General features: G+C 42.3%; 1 protein-coding gene across 1 annotated transcript in view; it reads right to left on the reverse strand.

The window, feature by feature from the left end:
• Window positions 1-19,560, reverse strand: part of MYCBPAP (MYCBP associated protein) — a 200,365-nt gene that overhangs the window by 50,594 nt on the left and 130,211 nt on the right. Inside the window, 2 exon segments of the mRNA XM_053722003.1 lie at window positions 17,809-17,942; window positions 19,324-19,439. Of these exon segments, the coding sequence (XP_053577978.1) occupies window positions 17,809-17,942; window positions 19,324-19,439 (250 nt within the window).

Below are 19,560 nucleotides of genomic sequence, written 5' to 3' on the forward strand. Positions count from 1 at the left end.
GCCCGGAGGGGGGAGGTAGAGGGAGGGAGAGGGTGGGAGAGAGAGGGAAATACATTTTTCTAAAGGGATCTGGGAGGGGAGGGGGGCAGCTACACTACAAAAAATTGGGTTTTGAGAAAACTGGGCAATAGTTTATGAGCAAACTGGGTACTGGCAGACAGCTGCCAGTACCCAAGATTGTGGAAAATAGGTAGAGGGGGAGGGTTAGAGAGCTGTATGGGGGGGATTTCCTTTTATTTTTGTACTGGCAGACTTTCTGCCAGTACTTAAGATGGCGGTGACAATTGTGAGATGGGGGAGGAAACAGAGCTGTTTGAGGGGGGTCAGGGAGCGATCAGGGGGTGGGATGTGTCAGGTGGGAGGCTGATCACTACACTAAAGCTAAAATTAACCCTACAAGCTACCTAGTTAACCCCTTAACTGCTGGGCATAATACAAGTGTGGTGCACAAAGGCATTTAGCGGAAAAAGCAATGCCAAAGCCATATATGTCTGCTATTTCTGAACAAACGGGATCCCAGAGAAGCATTTACAACCATTTGTGCCATAATTGCACAAGTGGTTTGTAAATAATTTCAGTGAGAAACCTAAAATTGTGAAAAAGTTAACAATTTTTTTTTTATTTGATCACATTTGGCGGTGAAATGGTGGCATGAAATATACCAAAATGGGCCTAGATCAATACTTTGGGTTGTCTACTACACTGCACTAAAGCTAAAATTAACCCTACAAGCTCCCTAATTAACCCCTTCACTGCCGGGCATAATATCCCCTCTTTATCCCCCCCACTCTTTTGCTCTCTCTCCCTCTCTTTTGCTGTCTCTCTCTCCCTCTCTTTTGCTGTCTCTCTCTCTCCCTCTCTTTTGCTGTCTCTCTCCCTTCTCTTTTGCTCTCTTTATCCCCCCTCTTTTGCTCTCTCCCCCCTTTCTTTTGCTCTCTCCATCTCTCTTTTGCTCTCTATCCCCCCTCTTTTGCTCTCTCTTTCTCCGCTCTCTTTTACTGTCTCTCTCCCCCTCTCTTTTGCTCTCTCTCTCTCCCCTCTCTTATGCTCTCTCTCTCTCTCTTTTGCTCTTTCTATCCCCCCTCTTTTGCTCTCTCTATCCCCCCTCTTTTTTTCTCTCTCTCCCCTTTCTTTTGCTCTCTTTCTCCCCTCTCTTTTGCTCTCTCTCCCCCTCTCTTTTCCTCTCTCTCTCCCTCTCTTTTGCTCTCTCTCTCCCCCCCTCTCTTATGCTCTCTCTCTCCCCCTCTCCTTTGTGCTCTCTCTCCCCCTCTCTTTTGCGCTCTCCCCCCTCTCTTTTGCCCTCTCTCTACCCCTCTCTTTTGCTCTCTCTCTCTCTCTCTCTCTCTCTCCCCTCCTCTCTTCCCCCCCCCTCTCTTTTGCGCTCTCTCTCTTGCACATCTTTTGCTCTCTCCCCCCTCTCTTTTGCTGTCTCTCTCCCTCTCTTTTGCTCTCTCTATCCCCCTCTTTTGCTCTCTCCCCCCCCTCTTTTGCTCTCTATCCCCCCTCTCTCTCCCCTCTTTTGCGCTCTCTCCCCTCTCTTTTGCTCTCCCCCCTCTCTTTTGCTGTCTCTCTCCCTCTATTTTGCTCTCTCTATCCCCCTCTTTTGCTCTCTCTATCCCCCTCTTTTGCTCTCTCCTCTATCCCCCCCTCTTTTGCTCTCTCTCTATCCCCTCTTTTGCTCTCTCTCCCCCTTTCTTTTGTGCTCTCCCCCTCTCTTTTGCTCTCTCTCCCCCTCTCTCCCCCCTCTCTTTTGCTGTCTCCCTCTTTTGCTCTCTCTATCTCCCGTCTTTTGTTCTTTCTCTCCCTTTCTTTTGACCTCCCCCTCTATTTTGCTGTCTCTCTCCCTCTCTATCCCCCCCTCTTTTGCTCTCTCTCTCTCCCCTCTCTCTCCCCTCTTTTGTGCTCTCCCCCTCTCTTTTGCTCTCTCTACCCTCTCTTTTGCTCTCTCCCCTTTCTCCCCCCTCTCTTTTGCTGTCTCCCTCTCTTTTGCTCTCTCTATCTCCCCTATTTTGCTCTCTCTCTCCCTTACTTTTGCCCTCCCCCTCTCTTTTGCTGTCTCTCTCCCTCTCTCTTTAACCCCCTCTTTTGAGCCTTCTCTCTCCCGTCTGCACGGCCCCACCCACGTCCCGCCGGTCACGCCCATGTCACGTCCGGCCCCGCCCCCGTCACGCACGGTCGGCCCAGATGCCAGGTCAGTGTGCTGAAGGCCAGGTGTGTTTGTCCTTGCGCTGTCTCTACTGCGCATGACAGCTTCGGACAAACACACTTGGCCTTTTATATTATAGGATGATAAAAAAGGAAATTTATGCTTACTTGATAAATTTATTTCTTTTACGATATGACGAGTCCACGGATTTCATCCTTACTTATGGGGATTATGCCTCCTGGTCAGCAGGAGGAGGCAAAGAGCACCACAGCAGAGCTGTATATATAGCTCCTCCCATCCCTCCCACTCCAGTCATTCGACCGAAGTTAGGAAGAGAAAAGAAAAGCCAAGGTGCAGAGGTGACTGAAGTTTAACAAAAATAAAAACCTGTCTGAAAAATTGACAGGGCGGGCCGTGGACTTGTCATATCGTAAAATAAATAAATTTATCAGGTAAGCATAAATTTACTTTTCTTTTACAAGATATGACGAGTCCACGGATTTCATCCTTACTTATGGGATACAATACCAAAGCTATAGGACACGGATGAAAGGGAGGGACAAGACAGGAACCTAAACGGAAGGCACCACTGCTTGAAGAACCTTTCTCCCAAAAACAGACTCAGATGAAGCAAAAGTATCAAATTTGGAAAATTTGGAAAAAGTGTGAAGAGACGACCAAGTTGCAGCCTTGCAAATCTGTTCAACAGAAGCATCGTTCTTAAATCCCCATGAGGAAGCCACAGCCCTAGTAGAATGAGCCGTAATTCTTTCAGGAGGCTGCTGTCCAGCAGTCTCATAAGCAAGATGGATGATACTCTTCAGCCAAAAAGAAAGAGAGGTAGCCGTAGCTTTCTGGCCCCTACGTTTTCCAGGAAAAAACAACAAATAATGAAGATGATTGCCGAAAATCCTTAGTCGCCTGCAAGTAAAACTTCAGGGCACGAACCACATCTAAGTTATGTAACAGACACTCCTTCTTAAAAGAAGAATTAGGACACAAGGAAGGAACCACAATTTCCTGATTAATATTCTTTTTTTTTTTTTTTTTATTATTTAATTATGTCAACAATACAAAATTCCATTACATAATTGCTTTACATCTCGTGAAGAAAGAAAGGGAAGAAAAAGGGAAGGCTTTTTACATCAGAAAAAGAACAATTTAGCAGTACAGTCATTCCTTCCCAAATAAAATACATTTATCCTTAGTCCTAGCTTTGACCAAAGCGATACTTCTTAAATGAATTATCTATCAAAGTATCTAGGGATGTGCTAGAAGAGGGGAATAAAAAAAAAAGGGGGGGGGAGTTTCTTTTTTACTCCTCTAAGCCTCCTCTTAGTCCCCTCTCCCCCTCCTCTCTATTCACGGATTGGGGGATACCAATAATTCGATTAATATGATTCATATAGTCATTACCCATAGATTTAATAAATGGACCCCAAACATTAAAGAATTTGTCTGCCTTATGAGGGCAAAACTTTTTATAGTCATATGCTTCTAGAATGCCTTCGTTCACCATTGCTTTTTTAAGCTGATTAACATTTGGAGATCTCTTATCGATCCAGCGCGAGAAAATTAATGATCTTGTTTTCACTATTACTTTATGCACAAATCTATTATTTCCCTCCCATAGAGATGAATGTGTAAGGAAGAAAACATTTACTGCTGATAATTTAATATCTAATTTTAAAATACTAGAAAGCCAAAAACCCACTTTTAACCATAGTTGAGATTGTTTAGGGCATTCATATATCAAGTGGAGCAGATCCGGATTATTTCTTGAGCATTTAATACACTTATTCTCCACCTCTCTATTCCACTTACAAACTCTGTTGGGAATTAAATAATCTTGGTGCACAAGTCTAAGATGCGATTCCCTCCCTGCCATTGAGTTCTCCAATTTATGTATTGTCCCCAAACTAATTTGTATAGTTTTATCTTCTCTACAGATAGATATGCTATTTTCCCATTTACTATAAAGGTCTTCTAGCTGTCCCAACTTAAACCCATTTAAAAGTATTTCATAAATAGTTGAAAGAGGCCTCTGCCTAATTTTTGGATGATCCAAGAGAGGATGTGGCTGGAAGAATAAATCAGAATCCTGGTAAAGAAATGACTTTAGGTAATGTTTTGCTTGTATAAAATAAAATCTATCCCTACCAGGAATTTGATAAAGCCTTTGAATTTCCTCAAATTTGAGTATTTGTTTAGTCTTCCAGTCACATAACTGTCCTAGGTTGGATAATAATGATTAATATTCTTATTAGAAACAACCTTAGGAAGGAAACCAGGTTTGGTACGTAAGACCACCTTATCAGAATGGAAAATAAGATAAGGGGAATCACATTGTAAAGCTGAAAGCTCAGAAACTCTGCGAGCAGAAGAAATAGCAACCAAAAATAAAACTTTCGAAGATAACAACTTAATATCTATGGAATGCAAAGGTTCAAATGGAACCCCTTGAAGAACATTAAGAACTAAGTTCAAACTCCAAGGAGGAGCAATTGGTCTAAACACAGGCCTGATTCTAGTTAGAGCCTGACAAAAAGATTGAACGTCTGGAACATCTGACAGACGTTTGTGTAACAGAATAGACAAAGCAGAAATCTGTCCCTTTAAGGAACTTGCTGACAACCCTTTCTCCAATCCTTCTTGGAGAAAAGATAAAATCCTGGGAATTCTAACCCTACTCCACGAGTAGCCCTTGGATTCGCACCAATAAAGGTATTTACGCCATATCTTATGGTAAATCTTTCTAGTAACAGGCCTGAATCAAGGTATCAATGACCGAATCAGAAAACCCTCGCTTAGATAAAATCAAGCGTCCAATCTCCAAGCAGTTAGCTGCAGAGAAACTAGATTTGGGTGATGGAAGGGTCCCTGAATGAGAAGGTCCTGCCTCAATGGAAGCTTCCACGGTGGCAGAGAGGACATGTCCACCAGATCCCCATACCAAGTCCTGCACGGCCACGCAGGAGCGATTAGAATTACTGAAGCCCTCTCCTGTTTGATCCGAGCAATCACCCGGGGAAGGAGAGCAAACGGTGGAAACACAAAAGCTAGGTTGAACGACCAAGGCACTGCCAAGGCGTCTATCAGTTCGGCCTGAGGATCCATTGATCTGGATCCGTATCTTGGGAACTTGGCATTCTGACGAGACGCCATCAGATCCGGTATGCCCCACCTGAGAATCAGAGCGGCAAAGACCTCCGGATGGAGTTCCCATTCCCCCGGATGAAACGTCTGTCTGCTCAAAAAGTCCGCTTCCCAGTTGTCCACTCCTGGGATGTATATTGCTGACAGATAGCAAGAGTGAGCCTCCGCCCACCGAATTATCTTGGATACTTCTGTCATCGCTAAGGAACTTCTTGTTCCTCCCTGATGATTGATGTAAGCCACAGTCGTCATGTTGTCCGACTGGAACCGAATGAATTTGGCCGAAGCGAACTGAGGCCAAGCCTGAAGCGCATTGAATATCACTCTTAATTCCAGAATATTGATTGGAAGGAGAGACTCCGACCGAGTCCACACACCCTGAGCCTTCAGGGAGTTCCAGACTGCACCCCAACCTAGTAGACTGGCGTCCGTTGTCACTATCACCCATGAGAGTCTGCAGAAGCACGTCCCTTGGGACAGATGATCTTGCGACAACCACCAAAGAAGAGAGTCTCTTTTCTCCTGATCCAGATCTATCTGAGGAGACAAATTTGCATAATCTCCATTCCACTGTCTGAGCATGCTCAGTTGTAGAGGTCTGAGATGAAATCGAGCAAACGGAATGATGTCCATTGCCGCCAACATTAATCCAATTACCTCCATACACTGAGCCACTGAAGGCCGAGAATTGGACTGAAGAGCGCGGAATGTGTTCAGAATCTTTAACTTTCTGACCTCCGTCAAGAAAATTTTCATGGACACAGAATCTATTAGAGTTCCCAGGAAAGGAACCCTTGTCTGTGGAATTAGTGAACTCTTTTCTAGATTCACCTTCCACCCGTGAGTCCTTAGAAAGGCTAGAACCATGTCGGTATGAGACTTTGTCAGTTGATAAGACGATGCCTGGATCAGAATATCGTCCAGATAATGCGCCACTGCAATACCCCGCGGTCTGAGAACTGCCAGCAAAGACCCTAGAACCTTTGTGAAGATCCTGGGTGCCGTGGCCAGCCTGAAGGGCAGAGCCACAAACTGAAAATGCTTTTCCAGAAAGGCAAATCTTAGGAACTGGTGATGATCTTTGTGGATAGGAATGTGAAGGTATGCATCCTTTAAATCCACGGTAGTCATATATTGACCCTCCTGGATCAATGGAAGAATTGTCCGAATAGTCTCCATCTTGAAGGATGGGACTCTGAGAAACTTGTTTAGACTCTTGAGATCTAAAATGGGTCGGAATGTTCCCTCTTTTTTGGGAACCACGAAAAGATTTGAGTAAAACCCCTGCCCCTGTTCTTGTATTGGGACGGGGCAAATTACTCCCATAGTAGAGAGGTCTTTTACACAACATAAGAATGCCTCTCTTTTTATCTGGTCTACAGACAATCATGAAAGAAGGAACCTTCCCCTTGGGAAGGAATTTTTGAACTCCAGCTGATACCCCTGAGACACACGATTTCCAGTGTCCAGGGATCCTGAACGTCTCTTATCCAAGCCTGGACAAAGAGAGAAAGTCTGCCCCCTACTAGATCCGGTCCCGGATCGGGGGCCGCCCCTTCATGCTGTCTTGGGAGCAGCAGCGGGCTTCTTGGGTTGTTTACCCTTGCTCCAAGCTTGGTTGGGTCTCCAGACGGCCTTGGCTTGTGCAAAATTCCCTTCCTGTTTAGCGGAAGCGGCAGAGGGGACTCCCTTGAAATTTTGAAAAGAACGAAAATTACTCTGTCTATTCCTCTGCTTAGAAGACTTATCCTGAGGTAGTTGATGACCCTTACCTCCCGTAATATCAGAAATGATCTCTTCCCTTGAAAGGAATAGCCAAAAGCTTGGATTTAGAGGACATATCCGCAGACCAAGATTTTAACCATAAGGCTCTGCGCACTAAAATGGCAAAACCTGCATTCTTAGCCGCCAATTTGGCAATCTGAAAGGCGGCATCTGTAACAAAAGAATTAGCCAGCTTAAGGGCCTTAATTCTATCCATTATTTCCTCTAAAGAAGTCTCAGTCTTCAGAGACTCTTCTAAGGTGTCAAACCAAAAGGCAGCCGCAGTTGTGACTGGTACAATGCAGGCCGTCGGTTGTAAAAGAAAACCTTGATGAACAAATAGCTTCTTCAGAAGACCCTCCAACTTTTTATCCATAGGGTCCTTGAAAGCACAACTGTCCTCAATAGGGATAGTCGTACGTTTAGCCAGGGTAGAGATAGCTCCCTCCACCTTAGGGACCGTTTGCCAAGAATCCCGAACTGTGTCAGCTATAGGGTACATTTTCTTAAAAGTAGGGGAAGGTGAAAACGGGATACCCGGTCTTTCCCATTCCCGTGTAATAATTTCCGAAATTCTCTTAGGAACCGGAAAAATATCAGAATAAGAAGGAACCTCTAAGTATTTGTCCATCTTACACAATTTCTCTGGTGGTACCACAATTGAGTCACAATCGTCCAGAGTCAGCAAAACCTCCCGCAACAACAGACGGAGGTGTTCAAGCTTAAATCTGAAGGACATTACATCTGAATCTGTTTGGGGCAATGTACTTCCTGAATCAGACAATTCCCCTTCAGATAGAATCTCCCTACCTCCCACTTCAGAGCCCTGGGAGTGTATTTCGGAGATCGCCATCAAAGAGTCCGAAGTTGCCTGGACCACCTGGTCCGCCCTTCTACTACATTTGCCTTGTAACACTGGCAACTTGGACAAAACTTCTTTTGCTGTCTCTCCCCCCTCTCTTTTGCTCTCTCTATCCCCCTCTTTTGCTCTCTCTATCCCCCTCTTTTGCTCTCTCTCTATCCCCCCTCTTTTGCTCTCTCTCTATCCCCCTCTCTCTCCCCTCTTTTGTGCTCTCCCCCTCTCTTTTGCTCTCTCTCCCCTTTCTCCCCCCTCTCTTTTGCTGTCTCCCTCTTTTGCTCTCTCTATCTCCCCCTCTTTTGTTCTTTCTCTCCCTTTCTTTTGACCTCCCCCTCTATTTTGCTGTCTCTCTCTCTCTCTATCCCCCCTCTTTTGCTCTCTCTCTCTCCCCTCTCTCCCCTCTTTTGTGCTCTCCCCCTCTCTTTTGCTCTCTCTACCCTCTCTTTTGCTCTCTCTCTCCCCTTTCTCCCCCCTCTCTTTTGCTGTCTCCCTCTCTTTTGCTCTCTCTATCTCCCCTATTTTGCTCTCTCCCTTACTTTTGCCCTCCCCCTCTCTTTTGCTGTCTCTCTCCCTCTCTCTTTAACCCCCTCTTTTGAGCCTTCTCTCTCCCCGTCTGCACGGCCCCACCCCACGTCACGCCGGTCCCGCCCATGTCACGTCCGGCCCCCCGCCCCCGTCACGCACGGTCGGCCCAGATGCCAGGTCAGTGTGCTGAAGGCAGGTGTGTTTGTCCTTGCGCTGTCTCTACTGCGCATGACAGCTTCGGACAAACACACTTGGCCTTTTATATTATAGGATGATAAAAAAGGAAATTTATGCTTACCTGATAAATTTATTTCTTTTACGATATGACGAGTCCACGGATTTCATCCTTACTTATGGGGATTATGCCTCCTGGTCAGCAGGAGGAGGCAAAGAGCACCACAGCAGAGCTGTATATATAGCTCCTCCCTTCCCTCCCACTCCAGTCATTCGACCGAAGTTAGGAAGAGAAAAGAAAAGCCAAGGTGCAGAGGTGACTGAAGTTTAACAAAAATAAAAACCTGTCTGAAAAATTGACAGGGCGGGCCATGGACTTGTCATATCGTAAAATAAATAAATTTATCAGGTAAGCATAAATTTACTTTTCTTTTACAAGATATGACGAGTCCACGGATTTCATCCTTACTTATGGGATACAATACCAAAGCTATAGGACACGGATGAAAGGGAGGGACAAGACAGGAACCTAAACGGAAGGCACCACTGCTTGAAGAACCTTTCTCCCAAAAACAGACTCAGATGAAGCAAAAGTATCAAATTTGGAAAATTTGGAAAAAGTGTGAAGAGACGACCAAGTTGCAGCCTTGCAAATCTGTTCAACAGAAGCATTGTTCTTAAATCCCCATGAGGAAGCCACAGCCCTAGTAGAATGAGCCGTAATTCTTTCAGGAGGCTGCTGTCCAGCAGTCTCATAAGCAAGATGGATGATACTCTTCAGCCAAAAAGAAAGAGAGGTAGCCGTAGCTTTCTGGCCCCTACGTTTTCCAGGAAAAAACAACAAATAATGAAGATGATTGCCGAAAATCCTTAGTCGCCTGCAAGTAAAACTTCAGGGCACGAAACCACATCTAAGTTATGTAACAGACACTCCTTCTTAAAAAGAAGAATTAGGACACAAGGAAGGAACCACAATTTCCTGATTAATATTCTTTTTTTTTTTTTTTTTTTTTAAATTATTTAATTATGTCAACAATACAAAATTCCATTACATAATTGCTTTTACATCTCGTGAAGAAAGAAAGGGAAGAAAAAAGGGAAGGCTTTTTACATCAGAAAAAGAACAATTTAGCAGTACAGTCATTCCTTCCCAAATAAAATACATTTATCCTTAGTCCTAGCTTTGACCAAAGCGATACTTCTTAAATGAATTATCTATCAAAGTATCTAGGGATGTGCTAGAAGAGGGGGAAAAAAAAAAAAAGGGGGGGGGGGAGGGGAGTTTCTTTTTACTCCTCTAAGCCTCCTCTTAGTCCCCCTCTCCCCTCCTCTCTATTCACGGATTGGGGATACCAATAATTCGATTAATATGATTCATATAGTCATTACCCATAGATTTAATAAATGGACCCCAAACATTAAAGAATTTGTCTGCCTTATGAGGGCAAAACTTTTTATAGTTATATGCTTCTAGAATGCCTTCGTTCACCATTGCTTTTTTAAGCTAATTAACATTTGGAGATCTCTTATCGATCCAGCGCGAGAGAAAATTAATGATCTTGTTTTCACTATTACTTTATGCACAAATCTATTATTTCCCTCCATAGAGATGAATGTGTAAGGAAGAAAACATTTACTGCTGATAATTTAATATCTAATTTTAAAATACTAGAAAGCCCAAAAACCCCACTTTTAAACCATAGTTGAGATTGTTTAGGGCATTCATATATCAAGTGGAGCAGATCCGGATTATTTCTTGAGCATTTAATACACTTATTCTCCACCTCTCTATTCCACTTACAAACTCTGTTGGGAGTTAAATAATCTTGGTGCACAAGTCTAAGATGCGATTCCCTCCCTGCCATTGAGTTCTCCAATTTATGTATTGTCCCCAAACTAATTTGTATAGTTTTATCTTCTCTACAGATAGATATGCTATTTTTCCCATGTACTATAAAGGTCTTCTAGCTGTCCCAACTTAAACCCATTTAAAAGTATTTCATAAATAGTTGAAAGAGGCCTCTGCCTAATTTTGGATGATCCAAGAGAGGATGTGGCTGGAAGAATAAATCAGAATCCTGGTAAAGAAATGACTTTAGGTAATGTTTTGCTTGTATAAAATAAAATCTATCCCTACCAGGAATTTGATAAAGCCTTTGAATTTCCTCAAATTTGAGTATTTGTTTAGTCTTCCAGTCACATAACTGTCCTAGGTTGGATAATAATGATTAATATTCTTATTAGAAACAACCTTAGGAAGGAAACCAGGTTTGGTACGTAAGACCACCTTATCAGAATGGAAAATAAGATAAGGGGAATCACATTGTAAAGCTGAAAGCTCAGAAACTCTGCGAGCAGAAGAAATAGCAACCAAAAATAAAACTTTCGAAGATAACAACTTAATATCTATGGAATGCAAAGGTTCAAATGGAACCCCTTGAAGAACATTAAGAACTAAGTTCAAACTCCAAGGAGGAGCAATTGGTCTAAACACAGGCCTGATTCTAGTTAGAGCCTGACAAAAAGATTGAACGTTTGGAACATCTGACAGACGTTTGTGTAACAGAATAGACAAAGCAGAAATCTGTCCCTTTAAGGAACTTGCTGACAACCCTTTCTCCAATCCTTCTTGGAGAAAAGATAAAATCCTGGGAATCCTAACCCTACTCCACGAGTAGCCCTTGGATTCGCACCAATAAAGGTATTTACGCCATATCTTATGGTAAATCTTTCTAGTAACAGGCCTGAATCAAGGTATCAATGACTGAATCAGAAAACCCTCGCTTAGATAAAATCAAGCGTCCAATCTCCAAGCAGTTAGCTGCAGAGAAACTAGATTCGGGTGATGGAAGGGTCCCTGAATGAGAAGGTCCTGCCTCAATGGAAGCTTCCACGGTGGCAGAGAGGACATGTCCACCAGATCCCCATACCAAGTCCTGCACGGCCACGCAGGAGCGATTAGAATTACTGAAGCCCTCTCCTGTTTGATCCGAGCAATCACCTGGGGAAGGAGAGCAAACGGTGGAAACACAAAAGCTAGGTTGAACGACCAAGGCACTGCCAAGGCGTCTATCAGTTCGGCCTGAGGATCCATTGATCTGGATCTGTATCTTGGGAACTTGGCATTCTGACGAGACGCCATCAGATCCGGTATGCCCCACCTGAGAATCAGAGCGGCAAAGACCTCCGGATGGAGTTCCCATTCCCCCGGATGAAACGTCTGTCTGCTCAAAAAGTCCGCTTCCCAGTTGTCCACTCCTGGGATGTATATTGCTGACAGATAGCAAGAGTGAGCCTCCGCCCACCCGAATTATCTTGGATACTTCTGTCATCGCTAAGGAACTTCTTGTTCCTCCCTGATGATTGATGTAAGCCACAGTCGTCATGTTGTCCGACTGGAACCGAATGAATTTGGCCGAAGCGAACTGAGGCCAAGCCTGAAGCGCATTGAATATCACTCTTAATTCCAGAATATTGATTGGAAGGAGAGACTCCGACCGAGTCCACACACCCTGAGCCTTCAGGGGAGTTCCAGACTGCACCCCAACCTAGTAGACTGGCGTCCGTTGTCACTATCACCCATGAGGGGTCTGCAGAAGTACGTCCCTTGGGACAGATGATCCTGCGACAACCACAAAGAGAGAGAGTCTCTTTTCTCCTGATCCAGATCTATCTGAGGAGACAAATTTGCATAATCTCCATTCCACTGTCTGAGCATGCTCAGTTGTAGAGGTCTGAGATGAAATCAAGCAAACGGAATGATGTCCATTGCCGCCAACATTAATCCAATTACCTCCATACACTGAGCCACTGAAGGCCGAGAATTGGACTGAAGAGCGCGGAATGTGTTCAGAATCTTTAACTTTCTGACCTCCGTCAAGAAAATTTTCATGGACACAGAATCTATTAGAGTTCCCCAGGAAAGGAACCCTTGTCTGTGGGAATTAGTGAACTCTTTTCTAGATTCACCTTCCACCCCGTGAGTCCTTAGAAAGGCTAGAACCATGTCGGTATGAGACTTTGTCAGTTGATAAGACGATGCCTGGATCAGAATATCGTCCAGAATATCGTCCAAATTACTCCCATAGTAGAGAGGTCTTTTACACAACATAAGAATGCCTCTCTTTTTATCTGGTCTACAGACAATCATGAAAGAAGGAACCTTCCCCTTGGGAAGGAATTTTTTAACTCCAGCTGATACCCCTGAGACACACGATTTCCAGTGTCCAGGGATCCTGAACGTCTCTTATCCAAGCCTGGACAAAGAGAGAAAGTCTGCCCCCTACTAGATCCGGTCCCGGATCGGGGGCCCGCCCCTTCATGCTGTCTTGGGAGCAGCAGCGGGCTTCTTGGGTTGTTTACCCTTGCTCCAAGCTTGGTTGGGTCTCCAGACGGGCCTTGGCTTGTGCAAAATTCCCTTCCTGTTTAGCGGAAGCGGCAGAGGGGACTCCCTTGAAATTTTGAAAAGAACGAAAATTACTCTGTCTATTCCTCTACTTAGAAGACTTATCCTGAGGTAGTTGATGACCCTTACCTCCCGTAATATCAGAAATGATCTCTTCCCTTGAAAGGAATAGCCAAAAGCTTGGATTTAGAGGACATATCCGCAGACCAAGATTTTAACCATAAGGCTCTGCGCACTAAAATGGCAAAACCTGCATTCTTAGCCGCCAATTTGGCAATCTGAAAGGCGGCATCTGTAACAAAAGAATTAGCCAGCTTAAGGGCCTTAATTCTATCCATTATTTCCTCTAAAGAAGTCTCAGTCTTCAGAGACTCTTCTAAGGTGTCAAACCAAAAGGCAGCCGCAGTTGTGACTGGTACAATGCAGGCCGTCGGTTGTAAAAGAAAACCTTGATGAACAAATAGCTTCTTCAGAAGGACCCTCCAACTTTTTATCCATAGGGTCCTTGAAAGCACAACTGTCCTCAATAGGATAGTCGTCACGTTTAGCCAGGGTAGAGATAGCTCCCTCCACCTTAGGGACCGTTTGCCAAGAATCCCCGAACTGTGTCCAGCTATAGGGTACATTTTCTTAAAAGTAGGGGAAGGTGAAAACGGGATACCCGGTCTTTCCCATTCCCGTGTAATAATTTCCGAAATTCTCTTAGGAACCGGAAAAAATATCAGAATAAGAAGGAACCTCTAAGTATTTGTCCATCTTACACAATTTCTCTGGTGGTACCCACAATTGAGTCACAATCGTCCAGAGTCAGCAAAACCTCCGCAACAACAGACGGAGGTGTTCAAGCTTAAATCTGAAGGACATTACATCTGAATCTGTTTGGGGCAATGTACTTCCTGAATCAGACAATTCCCCTTCAGATAGAATCTCCCTACCTCCCACTTCAGAGCCCTGGGAGTGTATTTCGGAGATCGCCATCAAAGAGTCCGAAGTTGCCTGGACCACCTGGTCCGCCCTTCTACTACATTTGCCTTGTAACACTGGCAACTTGGACAAAACTTCTGTAAGAGTAGATGACATAACTGCCGCCATATCCTGCAGAGTAAATGAAGTGGACGCAGTTGATGGCGCCTGAGCGGGTGTTAAAGGCTGTGACGCTTGGGGAGAAAGTAGCGGCATACCCTGAGTCTCCTCAAGCTGAGAAGCATCCTTAGAGTTATTTGCATTAAAGAAAATTTGTTCTTTAAACTGTAAAGCCCTCTCAGTACAAGAGGGACAAAATGTAAGAGGGGGTTCCACATTGGCAGCTAAGCACATAGAACAAGTCTGTTCCAGTAGATCAGCCATGATAAAAAGAAAAACAAGAGCAATATTGGTCGTGTCAGATATATAAAATAACAAAACAAGTACTGTGCTTTTAAGTTTTGAAAAACGGCATAAAATTTTTCTGCAGCGTGAACGATATAGGCTTTTTACTGAAAAAGTGAAACACAATCAATATGCAATTGCTAATAGCAAAAATATTACATCACAGGTTATTCTAGCCCTTATTAGAGTGGCGACTAAAATTAACCCCTGCACCAAGCCACAGCTCTGCTGTGGCGCCTACCTCACACAAAAAACAGGATGCGCAATAACCACTGCCTAGGTCCGCTTGCTGTATTTCTGATATTAGACCAAGCAGACCTAGGAACAGGAACCCTAAGGCACGCAAATGGAAGCCCCGCCCTTCGTGGGCGGATACAGAAAGAAAAGACGCCGTATGTTAAAATACAATGTCGGGCAAACCCGACTTGAATAAGCCAATGTGTCCCTCGACCCAAGTCCCTATAGGGTTCATCTACACAAATAAAAGAATTACGAAATCCTTTGTTTGCTTTACTGTACATTTCTCCAGCGTCAGCCTGTATAAATCATTTGACCCCTGATGACAAAAAAACGGGTCACATAACACCAACCCACTGCATATTTATATAGTGTTCTAAAAAGGAAAAAGACAGGGAAATAAAACTTTATGTGCAAGTTAGTTACCCCACTTGTGTTGCAGTAGGTAACGTCCAGCCTGTTCTGAGCTACATCTTTCCCAGAAAACAAAAAGACTGTACATACCGTAGTGCTGATCTGAAACTGTCCCACATGAATAAGAGGACTCTTTACATCACCTCCTGTAGGTCTGTGGGGACAAATAGGGCCTTATGTAATATCCTATAAGACCATCAGCAGGGCAGCACCAGCATGGGGAGTGAGTGAGAATGTAGAAAAAACTCCTCAGTTCCCTTTGTTGAAACATTTGATGCTCCATCCCTGAGAAAAATAGTACTCACTGGCACCATTTAAAAACAATAAACTCTTGATTGAATAAACTAGACTAACAACTCACTTTACCTCTTCCTATCACTAACACAGGCAAAGAGAATGACTGGGGTGGGAGGGAAGGGAGGAGCTATATATACAGCTCTGCTGTGGTGCTCTTTGCCTCCTCCTGCTGACCAGGAGGCGTAATCCCCATAAGTAAGGATGAAATCCGTGGACTCGTCATATCTTGTAAAAGAAATAATGGTATCTTTAGAAAGTCTGTTTAATGGCGAGAAAAACGGTATATAATATGTGTGGGTACAGTAAATGAGTAAGAGGAAAATTGCAGCTAAACACAAACACCGCAGAAATGTAAAAATAGCCTTGTCCCAGTCAGAAAATGGAAAAGTGCTGTGGTCACTAAGGGGTTAAACAATGTTTATCCTTCATATGCAAGATAAAACTTATTTAGCGTAACGTCTTTAAACTGGAGCATGAGGTAAGATATGAAATGAGAGAACCCAAGGCTTAGTACTAATCTTCCGTATAGGCATTAAATGAACTAACTGCAAGGTGCTGTCTCAGTAGAAAGAGAAAATTGAAATAAAAAATGATATATTTGTTATATTTAAAAAGCCGAAAAATGTACTGTATTTTAAAAGACAGTCTGTTTTAATACACTATTTACAAGGATTTTACAATACTGCCATCTAGTGCTCAAACGTTTATAAAACTGTTAAAAGCATTGTTCCAAAACTGCTGCCATAGAGTGCCCCAGACTTGTGCACGGTCCTGAGCCTACCTGGGGATGCTCTTCAGCAAAGGATACAAAGAGAAAGAACTGAATTTCAACCACTTAATATATACTGTACATCCAATTGGCTATAAGATATGTCAACCACGTTTTGTTTGGAAACTACGATAAGTTCGTTTAGATTCGTGACTTCAGTCCGTAGCTTTATTTGTAAACTGGATATGTTGAAAAAAACTCTTTGATATGCCTAATTTACAAATGCACAAAGTTATTTTATATGATTTGTGATATTTGAAGTTTGTAACATAACAAATTGTTGTCAGTGTATGCAAGTTGATACACACTTTATAGTAATGTTTTGAATGTCCCTATGGCAACAATCCGGTGTCAGCTTTTTGCATTATTCTTTGCCTAATTGATGGGAGGGTGCATTACATGACCCGTTATAAAACACCTACCAGCACTTCAGTTCATATCACCTGATGAAGATAATTTCTCCTTGAAACGCGTAGTGGTTTGTGGACGATACACCGGATGGTGACTCTGTGTTTGAACCGTAGTTCGCTATTTGCAGCGGAGACTTCTATGCTTAAGCTTATTAGAGTGCAAGTATTAATTACTGTTTTACATTGCCTTAACTATTTTTTTGAATGTGATTTTTATCATTAAATATTTTTTTTAAAGTATCAATATTTGATTTGATCTATTTTTTCCACATCTTTTTGCGATGTCCCAATCCTTTTTGTGTTTAGAAGGGTATTCTGTATTTTCAATTGTATGGTTTATCTGATTCATAAAAGAACATGTTTGAGTTGTGTGTCCCTTTAAGCATGTAGATTACAAGGGACACTAGTGCTAAAATAAACAAATCTGAGCATTTTGTATTTCCATTAGTATGTCCCTTTAAATATTCTTCTTTTTATAGGGGGAAATCAAATTGGTTGTCCCATTATTGTGATTTGTTCTTTGTGTTACCCAGATAAACTGGCCTGACAGAAGGAACTGGGTGAGCAGCTAAATATTGTGACAATGTCACTTAAAGGGACGGTACAGTCAAAATTAAACTTCCATGATTCAGATAGATCGTACAATTTTAAACAACAATTTTTCAATTTACTTCTATTATCTATTTTGCTTCATACTCTTTGTATCCTTTGTTGAAGGATAAGCAATGCATATATGTTTTATCTGAGTCATGAAAGAAACAATTTGGGCTTTATGTCTCTTTAGATTTTTGATCTCTAATACTGGTTGAAAATTTACAGGACAGATTATCTGAGGTTTTCAAGTTAGATAAAAATACGACAAAACTATAAATCAAACTAACATAAGCACCAATAGAGATATGAAAGCATTAAACCAAATGTAATAAAAAAGTTTTACAATAGAGACATCAGAAATTGTAAATATTTGGTTGAGTATAAATAGCATTTCTTAACCCCTTGGATGCCAGATGAGGCTACAACATGTTGCATAGTAAAGAGCTGCAGTCTGACGACTATTGTGCCTAGTTATACAGCAAGTAAATGTGATAAGATCGTTGTCTTCAGAAATGGCTGTTGCATCTCACACTTACATATAGTTAGACCACATTGGGCCAGATAATTGCACTTCCGCATTTTCATTGGTGATAGTGTGAGATATTCACTAATGTGATCTGATCTCTCTAGCACTGCTTTCTAGAGTGATGGATTGAAACCAGATTGATTCTTTAGTGACCTGTAACCTACCTCTTTATCGCCCTTTCCTCCAGTCTTTCCTCCTTTCTTTTCGTCTCGTTCCTTTCCAACGGGAGACCGTTTGTCCTCTTTCGTTCCTCCACCTTTTTTATCCTCCTTCCCTCCTTTCATGCGCTTTGCATCCACTGTTGAAAACAAAACTGCTGTGAAATTTTCAACTTCTGCTTCATTACTATGTGATTAAAGGAACATTAAACACTAAGGCCCAGATTACAAATGGAGCACAAAATTGTGCTTTCACAAGCATGATATTTGCGCTCCACTCAATAATCGTATTATAAGATAAGGGCAATGAGAACGCAACCTCACGAGAGTGCGCTTCCATAGGCTCCAGTGGGAGCCTCATTTTGATGCCATCAGACACGGCAAAGAACCTAGCGCAGCGCAGGAGGTAAGCCGCGCAGCGTTGGGCAGCAAATTACAAATATATATATATGAATATATATTTATATGTTTATAGGTGTATATACACATATTAACTCATAAATATATATGTATATAAACATATACACATATAAACACATAAATATATATGTATATAAGCATATACACATATAAACACATAAATATACATGTATATAAGCATTTAGACATATAAACACATACATAAATATATATGTATATAAGCATATACATATATATTGAAAGTAAAAACACAGTCCCCATAGACTTCAATGTAAAGGCACTCTTCAGTGCCATTTTTTTTTCTAACAATCCACATCCCTTGACTTTGACCAATTATAACTATTTTGTGCAGTTTAAAAAAAAAAAAAAAATAAAGATGCTATTTTATTTTATAAAAGGTACTGTCCACTTTATTTGGGGGGCAATTGGGGGACATTTTTTTTAATTAACCAGAGGTCTGACCTCTGGTTAATTGAGCTAAGTGCTCCCGGTAGCATTAACCAACCACTTGTAATGGCTGGTTATTTAACGTGCGGCCGTAAACAGGCAAATTTGCCCATTTACAGACGCATGTTAAAATTGTGCTCCATTTGTAATCTAGCAGTAAATAAATGTGAGATAGAATGATGCATTAAAATAAAAGATTAGTCTGAGAATAACATGTAGATGTATTTTTAAAGTTTAATTAGTTCTTTAAATATTGACAAAATAAGTGTAAAGTTTTAGTGTCTATAAATCAGTGGGAGCTGCCATATTGTAACTTAGGTTACTTTCTCTGCTGTGGCCAATTAGGGACAGTTAGAAATAGGTCACTAGAGTGTGCAGCCAATGGCTGTGTGGCATACAACAGTGTTATGCACTTCTATTTCTAACAGGAACTGAAAACCTCACAACTTCAGAATGGAATTACAGGAAAAAGGGACAAAATAAATAATGAGAGTATATTGCAGAGTTTTTTTTATATATACGGTTTATCACTTTATATTACCATCTCGTGTCCCTTTTAATAGTGACGCAGTGCATTCAAAAGGGAGATAACAGAATAGCAAAATAGCTGGCCAGTGAATTATTTATACAACTGGTATGAAATGCAAATTTCACCTGGTTCTTCCAACACAGATTTAACAGTGATGTCATTATCTGGCATCCCAAGTACAGAGCGAAGCAGCAGAGAGCGATCTGCCAGCTCATCCATCGCCTTGCGCCACAGCTGCAAACTGCAAACAAGAGGGAATCACAACGTGTCACGTTAATATATATACATACAAGGATGGAATCATTCATACATTTACAAGGCTCAGTCCTAAGGAGGAAAATGTGCAGGGGCAGCTGGTGTCA

Source organism: Bombina bombina, chromosome 1 (assembly GCF_027579735.1).
Source record: "Bombina bombina isolate aBomBom1 chromosome 1, aBomBom1.pri, whole genome shotgun sequence".
NCBI classification, from domain to species: Eukaryota; Metazoa; Chordata; class Amphibia; order Anura; family Bombinatoridae; genus Bombina; species Bombina bombina.